We start from the raw sequence: 13,800 nt of genomic DNA, 5'->3' as shown, positions 1-13,800 counted from the left end.
GCGTTTCGTGGATTCGGCGTGAAGCGATTGTGAAAAGTGCAGGATGCCTCCTGGTGAGTCTTGAATTACCGTCCGGCCACAGACGGAGGAAATTCCTTGATGGTGACGAGCTCGTTTGGTTCCCATGAGAAAGGAAGCGCTGATGTAAACAATATTTGGGGAAGCATCACAACGAATATAGAAATCGTTTTCGGACCGCAAATTAGCATCGAATTGCAACATGACATTTGACCGGAAAGACCAAGACTTGTGCTTGTAATATCCCTCACATTATTCATTTACTTTATTAGCTCGCTCACCTGGTCCGCGTTTGAGTACTTTTGCATGGCTTTTGTTGTTGTTTTTTTATATTTTTCTCAATCACCCGCTCAATGCTTGGGTCATTTTGTCGTTTTGTTTTGCATTTTTTTTTTGTACTTTTTGCGATCATCTGGTTTTCGCTCATGTACTTTGTGTCTTGTTGTTGGATGCGTTCAATCTTCCTTTAGCAGCATTGCAAATGTTTACAGGCCTAATGACGCTTGCTTTTTAGTTGAAGCTTGAAATTTCAATCTAAAGTCCCTATTCATTTATTTATTCATTCATTCATTCACATACTAGGTCAGTTGGTTCGCGCTTGTGTACTTTTGCAGGGGTTTTTGTTGTTGTTTTTGTCACGCTTTGGGAGGGGCAATTTTTTTGTACTTTTTGCAATCATTTGGTATACGGCTCATGTACTTTTTTTGTGTTTTGTTATTTGATGCATTCCCATTTCACCGGCATTGCAAGTGTTTACATGAAGCTTGCATTTTAGTTTAAGCTTGAAATTTCACCCTAAAGTCCCTATTTATTGATGTATTATTTGCGTAGTCGGTCACCTTGTCCATGCTCGTGTACGTTTGTGGTTTTTGTTGGGGTATTTTTTTTCTTACCCGTGCTGGTGTATTTTTGCGTTTTTTGTTGTTTTTGTACTCAGCTGGGTCACCGTTCAATGCTCTGTTATTTTTATTTTTTTTTTTCAACTCGTCACCTGCTCCTGCTCCAGTATTTTTGGCGTTTTTTTGTTTTATTTTATTGGGGCGTTTAGCCTACTCTGCTCGTCAGCTAGTCTGTGTTTAACCAGTTCCGTACTGGTGTAATTTTGCCTTTTTTTTTCGTTTTCTTTTGTTTGTTTGTTTGTTTCATGGGGGGTACGCTTGCTGGGTACCCCGATCCGTGCTCGTGCACTCCTTCACTGTGTAGCTTCACACGGCGGTGGGAATTGCAGCGACCTCGGCCCGGCCCGGTGATCTCCACCCCGCCTCCCTTCCTGCACCCCCACAATCGACCCGGTTTTTTTCCCCCCTCATTTGCGGATAAACTTGAATGATGAATTGCTCTCCATCGAGGCACCTGTTTGTCAAGCTCGACAAGGCGCCAGGTAAGTCTACAATTCGCTCTTTGCTACTAAAGTTTTTTTTTTTTTTTAACAAACCAGTCATAGCTGGCGTTGGGAATGCATTTCCTCTCCAATGAGTTGACGTTTGAGCATTCTATCAAACATAACAGCTTTACGTGTTATACCGCGATACATTAGTATTAGAGTATACGGAATGTTCCGTAAATTTCCCCCCAAAATTGAGAAGTTTGTTTCCACTTTTTTGATTGTAGCATTTTTTAATGAAGCGTTTTTCTTTTAATGTGGTTCAATGTTTGCATTTGTGTTTTTTTTTCATCTTTCCGGTGTTGTAGAGCAGCGCCTTTGTTTTGTAGATTTGTGTCGTGTTTACTTTTCCTTACAACGTTTTTGATTTGTTTTCTTGTTTGCATTTAAGTGTTTGTTTTGCATCATTGATGTGTTTGTAGCCGTTTGGTCATCTGCAGCCATTCTCGCTTGCAGGGTCTTAGTTTTGTGCATTTGTGGGGGATTTTAACAATTCCCTTTTCTTATTAACTTGCCTCTGTCGTCTATTTTTTTTTTGCTGTCCCGTGATTCGCAGGCCAAACTCGGCATTAAAACAGTTTACCACGCGGTGGCGCTAATTCCCTTTCTATGTCATTCTCTAAACCGCATTGACCTAAATCACCTTTCCTGAATTTATAAATTGTGTATATTATGTATTCTTAATGTGAAATCTGGAGATACAAAACGATAGCTATAGCTAGCTAGCAAGATAGCAAGCTAGCTAGCTAGCTAGCTAGCTAGATAGATAGATAGATAGATAGAAAGATAGATAGATAGATAGCATCTATTATTCAAGTATTTTCTCCATTGTGGCTAAAATATGCCCCTAAGCATATGTGATAAGAAGTAACGGAACGAGACCATTACTTTTTTATCACATAAGTTTAAAGTAATGGAAGCCTTGAAGTGTTGAGCGCTCCTCCTGCGTGACCTGAACGAAGCAGCAGCTGCTCTTGTCTGTCTGCGTCTTCTTCTCGGCTTGAAGCGTGAGGTTATAAATAAGAGGCTGGAGGTGTTTTTTTTTTTTTGGCATGGGTGTGTTGTTTGGCCAGCTGCTGAGAGCGTTTGTTTGTCTGCTCTCTGCGCAGGTGTACTGGGCTCTCCATGCACTTGCGGGGCCTGTCGGTAGCTTCGGTCGAGGCCTTGAGCCAGATGAGCTATTTGTGCTCCGTGGACATCACCTGTCTCTGTGCCGTCGCGCAATTTTCCTCAAGCAAATTCCGTGGCGCACCACCCCAGAAAAAGTCAGTAGACGCGTGAATACTGGAGTAATAATAAAATTGTCTCAATGAAAGAGAATTTCAGTCATTCACTGTCAGGCCAAGTAAAATCCAATTTTGACGTCTATAGCCGTCAATGGCAGTGAATGAGGTCATTGTCTGCCACTGTGATTTACTGACACACTGAAAGTTTAGTCATTCATAATGTTTTCATTCTACGCTTTGCAGCAAGGCTTTTATTTACTTTTGAGGAAAAAACATTTCAAGTTTTGACATCTTTCAAAGTTTTACACGCACAGCGTTTCGAAGACTTCTCATAAAATCAAATCTACTTTTAATGTCTTTTGGTGGGAGGGGCAAGCTCGTATGTACGTAAACACAGCAGAGGCGTGCCACCCCCGTGTTTGTGACATAACTTGCTTTATCCCGAAATAAAAGCAAAAATAGACACAAAGACGTTTGTTTATTTTGTGAGCATAAGCGCTTTGGACGACGGATCATATTTGCCGAACATTATAAACAACACAAGTGTGTGTAAGTCCGTCTTCTGTATGATTTTGTTTGATCGCTGTTCCTTGGCATTTGCGTTCATATGAAGAAATGTCATTTGAGTCCATCGCCATGTTGTTTGTTTATGGTTTTATTGGGATGCGCTAGCTAGCTAGTCGAATAAGATGTTGAGTAGCGATGCGCGTCGTCTATTTATTCCTTTACTTTCACACACAAGATGTTTTGATTGACCTTTTGGCTCTTGCGAAATGGAACTCGTTCAATCCCAAAGATGTATTTTTACGTTGTTTTAATCCTAGGCACTCCCTATTTTTTCCATTTTTATTCAAGATTTTGGCTAACAGAGGTTTAAAAATGGCTTGTATTAAAAGAATAAAATACTAAAGTAATCAACTACCTTAGGTAATGAAGTGCTAAATTAATCTATTACTTTAGTACCTTCGGTAATCAAACACTTTCGCACTACTGTATCTAATATCCTTAATTATGCCTAATATAACATGCTTAACTAAACAAAATATTCACTCTTAGTACATTACCAAAATGATAAATTTATTTGTACTTTATTATCTAAAGCACTTAATTACACAAAGTAATCGATTACTTTAATACTAAATTCATTACGTATCTGCCATATTTAGAACCTCCTTTTAATAAACATTTGAAAAAACTCTAAATAACACACAATGTAAAAGTGATTTGAGGCGCTTCATGTCGTGTTGTGTGGCTGCCATCTTGTGGCATCTTTAGATCGTTAGCAACTTTTACCACTGTAACTGTGCAGAAAGAATATTTTTGTTTGGATGTCTCCTGAAAAAGACAAAGCTGTCAGGCGACCAATCCTGAAAACCTTTGATTGAGCGGAGGGGCGGAGACGAACGCCCCCGCTTTCAGCCCTCATCAGCTAAACTCCCGATGACGAATGAGCATCGGGGTGAGAAGGTTTCACAACATGGGTCGCGTGGCCAAAATAGATGGCCGGGGCTCCTTCGCCCCCTCCGAAAGCTCAATCTGTCTCGTTCCTAAGCCCGAGCCGTCGCTAAGTGTCTTCACGTCTTCTCCCGTGCAAGATATCAACTGGGATCGTCATAAACCTTTGGTGTAGTCGCGCGCTTTGGAGATGAGCCACATGCTTGGATTGCAGTCTCACTTTTGGTTGGAGGAAAAAAAAAAAAAACATCAGAGGATACACACATGAACTTGTAGCAAGAAAGGCTTTTTTTATTGTTTGCTGACCACTTGATTATATATCTACAAACACATGAGGGCACGGCGCTGAAACACTCTATGTATTTTAAGTTCCAGCCGAATGCCGTGGAAATTGGGTCTTTTTCCCACCGTTCTATCCTTCGGACCGTGCGGTTACGGTTTTTTATGTGGTCCGTAGTTATGCAGTTGGAATGGCTAAGTAGCTGTTTGAAACTTGTTTTATGCTCGCCTTTTCACGGTTTAGCATTTATTTGCAACTGCAATGGATTCTGGGGTGCAAGTCTCTGCTCATTGGCCCAATGTTGTTTCCACTCTGCGTTTTTTTCCCAAACTCGGGATTTCAAACTTGCAACATTCTTGCAACAAACTCTGAGCTACCGCCATGCATTGCATATCATTTTATAGGGAACTATGTGTAGAATACATATATATATATATATATATATATATATATATATATATATATATATATATATATATATATATATATATATATATATATATATATATATATATATATATAATTATTTATAGTTCCCTATATATGGCACGTGAAGATACATTTTCTCAAAAGCTGTCAGTGCGCCTTATAATTCTTTATACAGTGCATAAAAGGCAAGTTTTTATTTTGATGTGGATGAAAAAATAACGTAATCACCATTAAGTTTCTTCAGTTTTTACCTTTGCATTTCAGTCAACCTTATAAGGTACTCCTACAAGACACGGGCACCAGTGAGGAGTTGATTTAAACTTCTGAGCGGGAGTGCGTTACAACTCCTGCCCTTATTGGTAGATTGCCGTGCCGGAGCCAATCACGTGTCTTGTATCTTTTGGGGGTGCTCTTTGAACTTATTGACAGATCACCTGGCCAGTCAGGTGAGAACAGTACTACTTTTTTCGTGTTTGTTTTTGTTCGTTGCGGAGAAAGTCCTCTGAGTCCGTCACACACAAGCGGGAAAGAGATCGGGAAAGAGGAAAGAAAGCGTTGGGATCCTCTTACCTTTTGTAATAAAGGTAAGAAAAGGTCAGTTTTCATTTTCTGAGACATAAACCTGTTCTTGTGAAAACGCATCACATATACATATATGTTAGTATCTCAAGTCATTTCAAAGTGGAACGATTTGATTCGCTTCATTACCTTGTACCCCAAACAAACGGCACAATGTTGATAGCTAGCAAGCGACCAATGTTCTTACTTGAAAGAAGGAACAAAAAAATAAAGTACCTGTGATACAATACAGATTGAATGAGGTGAATTGCCACTTTTTGCGCTAGGAAAGGCAGCGAGCGCACGGATATTAAGTTCTGGCAACTTCCCATGTAGCCTGGCGTTGACCCCAGGCTTGCTCGCCGTAGGAGATTTATCCGCAGCTACGCTAAGTGTCGCGCGGAATGCTAATGAGGTGCGAGCTGCTAAGTCGGAGTTTGAAGACGCGAGCTTGAAGTTCTGAGGATGTTTGGAGTTAAAAATAGAAAGCCCCGGCCGGAGCTTCGCTAGTTCAATCATTGGATGGGATTAGCCCTTTCCGAGCAGTCCGCTCCATTAAGGTTGCCACGTACACGCACACAAGGGTTTTTTTCTATCACAATGGGGACGTCCCCTTGACATCGTGCATTTCCTGGCGCCGGTGCCTGTCCCGGTCGTCTTCGGGGTACACCTTAAACTGGAAGCCAGCCAATCGCAGGGCACACGCAAAAACAACCGTCCTAACTCCCAAACGCATCCAAGAGCAATTTGGAGTGTCCAATATACCTAGCGTGCATGATTTTGGAATTGTGAGAGGAGAAAACCTACTTGGGCATAGGGAGAACGTGCAAACCTCACACAGAAAGGCCCTAGCTGGAAGCAAACCAGGCACAGTGCCGCCTGCCAAGTAAACAGCAGTGTTTATTAGTCTCAATCTCGAGGCCACAGCTGGAACTACACGTTAGCTTCATTGTATAGAAATGCAGCACTGGATAATTTTATACAGTCCATTCATGCTGGGCAGTTTTTCTTCTGCTACTAACTTCCTAGTTACTCTATGTGAAGTACCGTTTACATCTTAGTTCTTGACGTTCCAAAATCATAGTTGTGCACATCAGTTTTTCTTTCTTTGTTCGTGCGCGGCTTCAGTAAACGAGACGTTTCGCTTCCTGGTTAGAAATGTCACTACCCCAAAAAAAAAAAACCTCACATTTCTTCAGAAATGTTATCGACAATCTACCAAAATTAGGTTTTCATCATATATTTATCGATGGTAAGTTTTCAAATACGGTGATGCAGTCTTTTAAAAGATGTTGGGAGCGTGGAGAAATGGGACAAGGGCAATAAGGCCTTCTCTGAGTCGGTTTGATTCAACAGCTTGTCTCCTCCGGCCAGCGCGAACACACTGAGGCACGAGCGCGCGCACCGGACGTCACTCTCCATTGTGAGCGTGGCATATTTGCCATGTCACCCAGAAGAGTCAGTGCATTAGCAGAGCCCGGAGGAGCACGGATAGAACAACAGTAAAAGCTATGGCAACAAAAACAACACAACATGCAAGAGTTCAGGCTTTACTTCCTTTTCCATGGGCATATAACATGATACTTTTCGCGCTGTGATATGTGCAAATAAAATACTTTTGGCTCATTGGCGGTTTAAGTTCTTTCGAAATATGAGTTTTATGCTACCGGTATTTCTAACCAGGAAGTAAAACGCTATAACTTGAGACATGAGCCAACATGACTGTAATACGTTATCACAACCTGGGGTGTCTACCGTACTTGTTACAGTTTGTAATGCATTTTTACATATGTAAATTTTGCGTATGTAACATAGCACTTTGGGCTGTCGCGTCTGACGTTAGCGTGGTTAGCGCGTGGTTAGCACTTTAGCTATGACATCACACAGGAAGCACTTTGCATGACTCCAGACTAAACTTAAGTGAACTTACATGATTAAAATGATCAAAATAATCATTGATCAAAAGAAATATTATCACTCCTGAATAATTCCTGAATCAAGAGATATAAAAAAAAGTTCAAATTCAACTTTTTTGACTCTGTTCATTTCCGTACACTCCTAAAGAATGTTGATAGCTAGCTAAAAAGAGGGCTCTCTACACCCATCACCAACACACCAGCGCCATCTCAAGGCAAACGAGTGAACTGCATTCATATTGTCAACTGTTAGAATTTATATGATTAATTTAAAGGGTCGAAGAGTGTGTTTTTTGTATTCTTCACGTGATATATTTTGATTATGTACTCATGTCATTCTAATAGGAATTTGTTATCGTTTTGATGCGTTTTTATCATTTAATATTCACTTACAGCGTTTAGGAGCATTATGGGGGACTTGGAACGGATTAGGCTATTTACATGTAAAAGTGGCTCTATTTATGAAAGATTTACATTACAATATTACTTCCAAAACAACCTTTTAGTTTGCTTTTGATTGAAAAAGGAAACATCTCCTTAGAGCATTTGTGTATTCAACATTTGATACACTTTTTTCGCTTTCAGTCTAACCTGTAAGCTGTATAAAGCCTGTGAAATGTAAACATTTATTGAAAGTTGATTTATATTGCTTTTGGTCTTTTAATGTCAAAAAGGCAGACTCATGTCTTCTTTACAGGTGATGATTTTATTTATCGTCACTGCGGCAAATGGAGGGGTGTGAAATGTTTTCTCTTTCTTACGGACGGGACGGGGGGGGGCTTTGCAAAAAATTGAGAAGCGCTGATGTAACGTGAACATCAAAAAGCCTCTGTGTAGGTACAAGTGGAAAAAAAGCGCCAGTGAGGAAGCAAAATATGTACTTGGATTGGCTACAAGCTCTCTCCCGCCCTCCCTCACTCGCTCTCTCTCTCGCTCGCTCTCTCTCTGGCTCTCATCTGGACTCATGTTTGGTCACACTGTCACTTTCCAAGCAGCTTAGCGGGCGCCATTGGACACGCAGCCGCAGAAAGGGAAGCACATACATGAAGAATGGAGGAGCAGAGGGTAGAAATGAGAACTGAGTGACTTGGCGCACACGCCTTGTGGAAAGTTGTCAAACGCTTCTCGGTCCCGCTTCTCAAGCTCGGACGCATCGGGGCGCCTCAGCGACGGCGTTATGAAGAGCGGGAATGGCAACGGGAGGGCCAAATGATGGTAATGTCAACGTCTCCTTTCGCTTGACATCTTGGGAACTACCGAGTCTTCATAGACTTTAAAATGACCTTCAACTTGTGTGCTCTAAAAGTGTCCATTTTAAAAGTCGCATTTTTAGCATTTTTTTTTCATTTTTCGTTATTTTGGATTATTTTTTTCAATTATTTTTTATTATCGTCGTATTTTTATTATCGTTATTCCTTTCATTTTTTTTTTTTAATTCAGATTCTGGTTGATTTATTTGTCACATTAGGGCAATTCAGTCAATCCGTCCTTACTAAAGTGGCCCATGTTCTCTAAAAGTAACTGAAAATACGTTTTACATTTGACTTTACTTACCTTATTTTTAACGATAAAAGACTAGATCCTTTCTTCAATGACAAATAAGTAGGGACAACATTGACGTTGCTAATGCATCTCGCCTATTTCTTCTTTTTAACACAGTTAAACACAAGTAAAAGGAAGTCAACCTGTAATGTAACTTAAAAGTGTAAAACATGAGTCGCACAAAGACAGCTTCTGTTTTAATTTTTTTTGCTCACAATTGACCGCAAACGGCAGCTAGCTAGCGAGCAGCAGCTAGCGAAAAAAACAAGCACTTTCACATGTTTCATTCATAAAAACCCTTATAAAGAATAATTATGGGATAACTTATGTGCATTTATTCTAACACTTCCCTTCTGTTATCACATATCTGCTCATCAATGCTCAAAACAAGTCCATTTACACTCAAGACAACGATGGGATTGTCATGGCCCAAAGATTTGCCAGACGCAACCTATGACATGCTGATAGACACCGACGAAGACGATGTAAGCATCTGTCTTTCAAGCCACATATAAATTAAAGAGCCGTTTATCCATTCACATATTCACGCGTATCGTAAACAATGGGTTAGGGTTAAGGTAACCCTAACCCTTAACCCTAACCCTAACCCTTAACCCTAACCATTAATCCTAACGTCGCGAAGTTGCCCCCTTCATTTTTTATTTACAACGTCTGGAAAAGCCGCCATTTCTGTTGCAACACGCATGAAGCGTGAGCGGCGTTCCCGCTCTTTGACTTAAGGTGAAGGTTTCACGTTGCTGAGGATTAGGCGGGATTTCACAAGCCTCCCCGTGTATCTGCTCAACTTCCCGCTATGTGAGTCGCGCAGGAGCCACGCCGTCCTGACAAAATCATCCATCTCACGCTGGGTCCAATGACGAGCTGTCCCAAAACGCCGGGACCATTTCAACTTTACAAAATGGTGTGATTGGGGCCACTAGTAAATCAAGGCACGGTGTCCTTTTTGTTCTTCTGGTACGCAAGCAATTGGGAGGTTGCTCCCTGACTGTTTTTCCTCCGCGTCGTCCCACCTTGTGGCGGCAGGGAGGGTGTGGCCAGATGGCGCACAGGGCGTATTTGTTTGCCGGCGACTGGCCGGAATAATGTTATGCCGGGAAGGGAATTTGAAAATACCCGCCCGGCCCTTCTGGAGGCTTTGGCTTGGCGGGACCTCGCGTGTGACTGTTTGCATTTATCCGGCCGCCGTCGTCCGCCGTTCCCGCTTTGGGAGACACCTCGGTGCTGGGAATCAACCCCTGTGCTGAGCCCGCCGCACAAAGCATCCTTTTTTTCCTCCCTTTGGAAACACATTCTTACTTATGACTGTATACTTTGCGAAAGGGCTTTAGTTGGACTGTCCAATTTTTACCAATGCATTGATACAAGATATTGTGCATAGTGCTTATGTAGGATTTTATCGGGTCTTGTGACAATGTGGAAGGGTTGCTCATTCACCAAGGTATTTGACTGACGGGCGGCGCGATTCGTCTCGGCTCGCTCCAAGTCCAAGCCAGCGATTTGCTATGCGGCTGAAGGGACGCGACGTGCCATTTTGTCCTCTCATGTCCACGTTACTCGACAGTCCTCTGCCCGCGTGGCTTTTTCATGCTTTGCCAACTGTCTGCGTCTTCAGTAGTTTGGCTGGGATTCCAAATGCGCACTTGCAATTCTGCATTTGGAAGCCCAGAGTCAATGTTGCTAGGACAGCGCGCACACATACACACACATGTGTGTGGAAAATGGATGGATGGATATATACATATGTACTGTATGTATATATGTATGTATATTGTCTGTATGTATATAACATTCATATATATATATATATATATATATATATATATATATAATATATATATATATATATATATATATATATATATATATATATATATATATACATATATAATGTATGCAGTTTTGTGAATCATTACCTTGAGCAATTTTCCATTTTTTTGCATATATATGCTCCATATCTACATACATACATACATACATACATACATATGTGTATACATGCATACATACACACGTATATCCATACATACACATGTAGTACGGTATACAGTTTTGTGAATCATTAACTTAGCAAGATTCTATGTTCTTTTGCAGATTAATGCTACATAGAATCTAATTATAACTAATCTAATCTAACGTGAGCAATTTTATAATGATGATGATTATTATTATTATTAGAGTTATTACAGTTATCCATGCTCAATGCATCAATGACCTTTTTTCTACATGAGTTTGAAATGTCCAACTGTATTGGTTTTCAGAAACAGACATCTTATAACTACTGTATAGGTTTGATGTCAAATTTATATGTAGAAGTCTCCAAAATTGAGCTGGGAAACTGGAGTCCCAAATTCCCTACTTTCTTGCATCCTCGAAGGTATCATCGGAAGTGGGGCGTCCCATTGTTTTATGAAAACACACTTTTAGTAACACATGAACAAGGGGAAGTGCTAGATGAATTTCCGGCGATTCACGCGGACGAAATGCCAAGGGATAATTGCTTTGCAGTCGTCCATATGAAGCGCCGTAAAATCCCAAAAGTGCAAAGCCTATTTTTGTTTCTTGATGTTAGCGGACACAGATATTGAAACCATCCTCATGTCCCACAGTAGGTCACCTTATCCTCAGTAATGCGACTGCGCTCGTTTATTTCAGGGCCTGAGTGAGCGCAAGCTTTAAGTAAGCTACTTCAAATACTTGTTGAGCCATGTCAATTTGCACAAATCAGAATGCCGTGACCTCCGGTTGGGCTGATGCAAAAATTGCATTATTTCATCGTTTTCAAAATCAGAGTGCAAAACGAGCCGGAAATGGATATTTTGCAAAAAATGGTCATCGACGCGTTAAACATAAGTAACTGTAACAATAATAATAATAACGGCTAATAATGTTATGCTTTTGTTGAGTGGAAAACTGTTGCTTCAGCGGCTTGGGATAAACATGCAATAAAAGCTTAACACAATTAGAAAATTGCTCCCCAAAAAAGTCATTGATTTACAAAAATGCTAAAATAACAAATTTAGATCCTGGATTTAGAGCCTGACGATTAAACTGACACTTTAACAGCTCATTCATTTATGCTTTGTTTGGCTTGATCTTTGTTTTTTGGCGCCGCCTCTGGCCGCTGTTGATATTACATTTTGTAGTGAGGAAGTACTGTGTGGCTGCTCTTAAAATGTGTTTCTCTGTGAAATGCGGCCCTGTAAGTTGTCCTTTCCTTGTAAGAATGTTGTCATTTAGGGTAATATGCCCAAAATGAGTTTGTTTGTTGAGCCAACAACTTGTGACTGTGGATAACGTGCTAGCTAATGTTAGCATGCTATGTAGAGCTGCCTTGTATACGTTTAACTTTCCTTTGTGCCAGGTATTTCCTTTTGGTAAGCAAAGGTTTTGCATTGATAAGAATTCATTTCCATCTAATTAACGTTTTGTATTGAAATGATTTGCATTTGTAATTTAGTTTTATGACTGATTTAATCAAATGTGATTTGTGTACATTTTAGTAAGATATATAATTCTTGCATTTAGTTATAGCGTTATAGCGATGTTGGATATTGGAGAGACACTGACAGCCTTTGCTTGATGTACTGTCTTTTCTTAACAATTCTACAATTTAAATATTATAAGTAGCACTTGATATTCATTTACATTTGCTTTTTTTTCCCCCTCATGAAATATGTCATGATGGAGGAGTGGTTAGCACGCCCACCTCTCAGTTCAGAGTCCCAAATTCAATTCCAGCTCGATTCTGCCTGTCTGTGTGGAGTTTGCATGTTCTCCCCGTGCCTGTGTGGCAGACTTAGGGATGGACGGATGGGAATATGACCCTCTTCTTGTAATATTCTGTCTTTATTTCTTTTTTTTTCCTTTGTGAAAGCAAAGGCTGCTGCACAGTAGCCACTGTTGTTGTCATTGCTCATTTCTGTTGTGTTCGCTGCCGACTTCTCCCTGTCATGGCGATGACCAGTGTTTTGTCCCAGAGGGGTGTGGCGGGACTGAGTCACAGCTGGCTCCGGAGACGCGCTTTGCGGACGCTCGTCCCAGATGATAATGCAAGGTAATGAGATAGCGAGGGAGGAAATAAACATGCGACGGCAGATCGAGAATAAACAACAGTTGGACTGATTCTTGCGTAAGGCTTTTTACATGATGCGGTGATGAGCACTGGGGAGGAGATGCCCTCCAAAAAGCCATGGCTGAAGCACGGGCGCGTCTCAAAAAGAACACCCTACTTGAATATTCTGCCATTTGCGGTGTGGAAGATTGATTTTTGGCCTTAAAAAGAAATGTTCATTGAGGAGTTATTCGCTAAAAAGACAGCCTCTCTCAGGTTTGTTTTTGTTTTTGTTTTTTAGGGGGCGCTCGCAGTTATGAGACCTGTTTGAATCCAGCTGGCCCCGGCCTTCCTGTGTCGAGTTTGCATGTTCTCCCCGTGCCCGTGTGGGTTTTCTTGGGCTTTTTTTCAAACATGGTTGGTCGTGTGGGGCGTTTGCGCATCCCAATACAAAAAAAAAAAGTTTGTTGGGTTAATCATACAACCGGGTCGAAGAGTCAGTAAAGTACCTGGAAAGACAGCGATACAAATATAGTAATTTAGAAATTACGAGCGTTAAAAAAAAAAAAAGTGAGTCATGCGCCAGAAAGAAATGTGTGTGAAATATACGCCACGTCAACACTCATCCGTCTTGATGCCGAACACATCATCGAGGCTCGACATACGCGAATATATACATTAACCCCGAGGTCACCGGCGGGCTAAATAAAGTTGAGCCAAAAGAGGTCAAAGTTGTCAAAGGAAATGCGAAACGCTAAAGCGGGGTCCGCGGCGGAGCGGCCACACACGCGCTCACCTCCTTCACTGGGACGCATTTTTGACAGTGAGCAGCAAATGTTTCAGAGCGCCCAGCTCTTTCCCGGACAGGTGACGGACGGGCCGCGCTATTTAACAGCAGCGTGAGGAATGGGACCGGCCTC

General features: G+C 41.2%; 1 protein-coding gene across 9 annotated transcripts in view; it reads left to right on the top strand.

Moving 5' to 3' along the window:
- The first annotated feature begins 70 nt into the window (after positions 1-70).
- The window catches only part of LOC148428372 (pleckstrin homology domain-containing family G member 4B-like), a 32,789-nt gene continuing 19,059 nt past the window's right edge, over positions 71-13,800 (top strand). For 7 of the 9 annotated variants that reach the window (XR_015868412.1, XR_015868410.1, XM_088439257.1 and 4 more), the window contains exon 1: positions 71-3,177. Coding sequence is in view for 1 of the 9 variants with exons in the window: in XM_088439275.1 (XP_088295401.1) it covers positions 8,457-8,481 (25 nt within the window). In the remaining 8 variants the exon portion in view is untranslated. Of the gene's footprint in view, positions 3,178-8,272; positions 8,482-13,800 lie in introns of those variants that run through there. The other 2 variants (XM_088439275.1, XM_088439219.1) reach the window with 1 other exon arrangement.

The sequence above is a fragment of the Hippichthys cyanospilos genome, chromosome 2, assembly GCF_059441005.1.
Source record: "Hippichthys cyanospilos isolate Australia breed blue-spotted pipefish chromosome 2, RoL_Hcya_1.0, whole genome shotgun sequence".
NCBI lineage: Eukaryota > Metazoa > Chordata > Actinopteri > Syngnathiformes > Syngnathidae > Hippichthys > Hippichthys cyanospilos.
The sequence above is the reverse complement of the archived record's forward strand: the minus strand, read 5'-3'. Positions and strand labels throughout refer to the sequence as shown.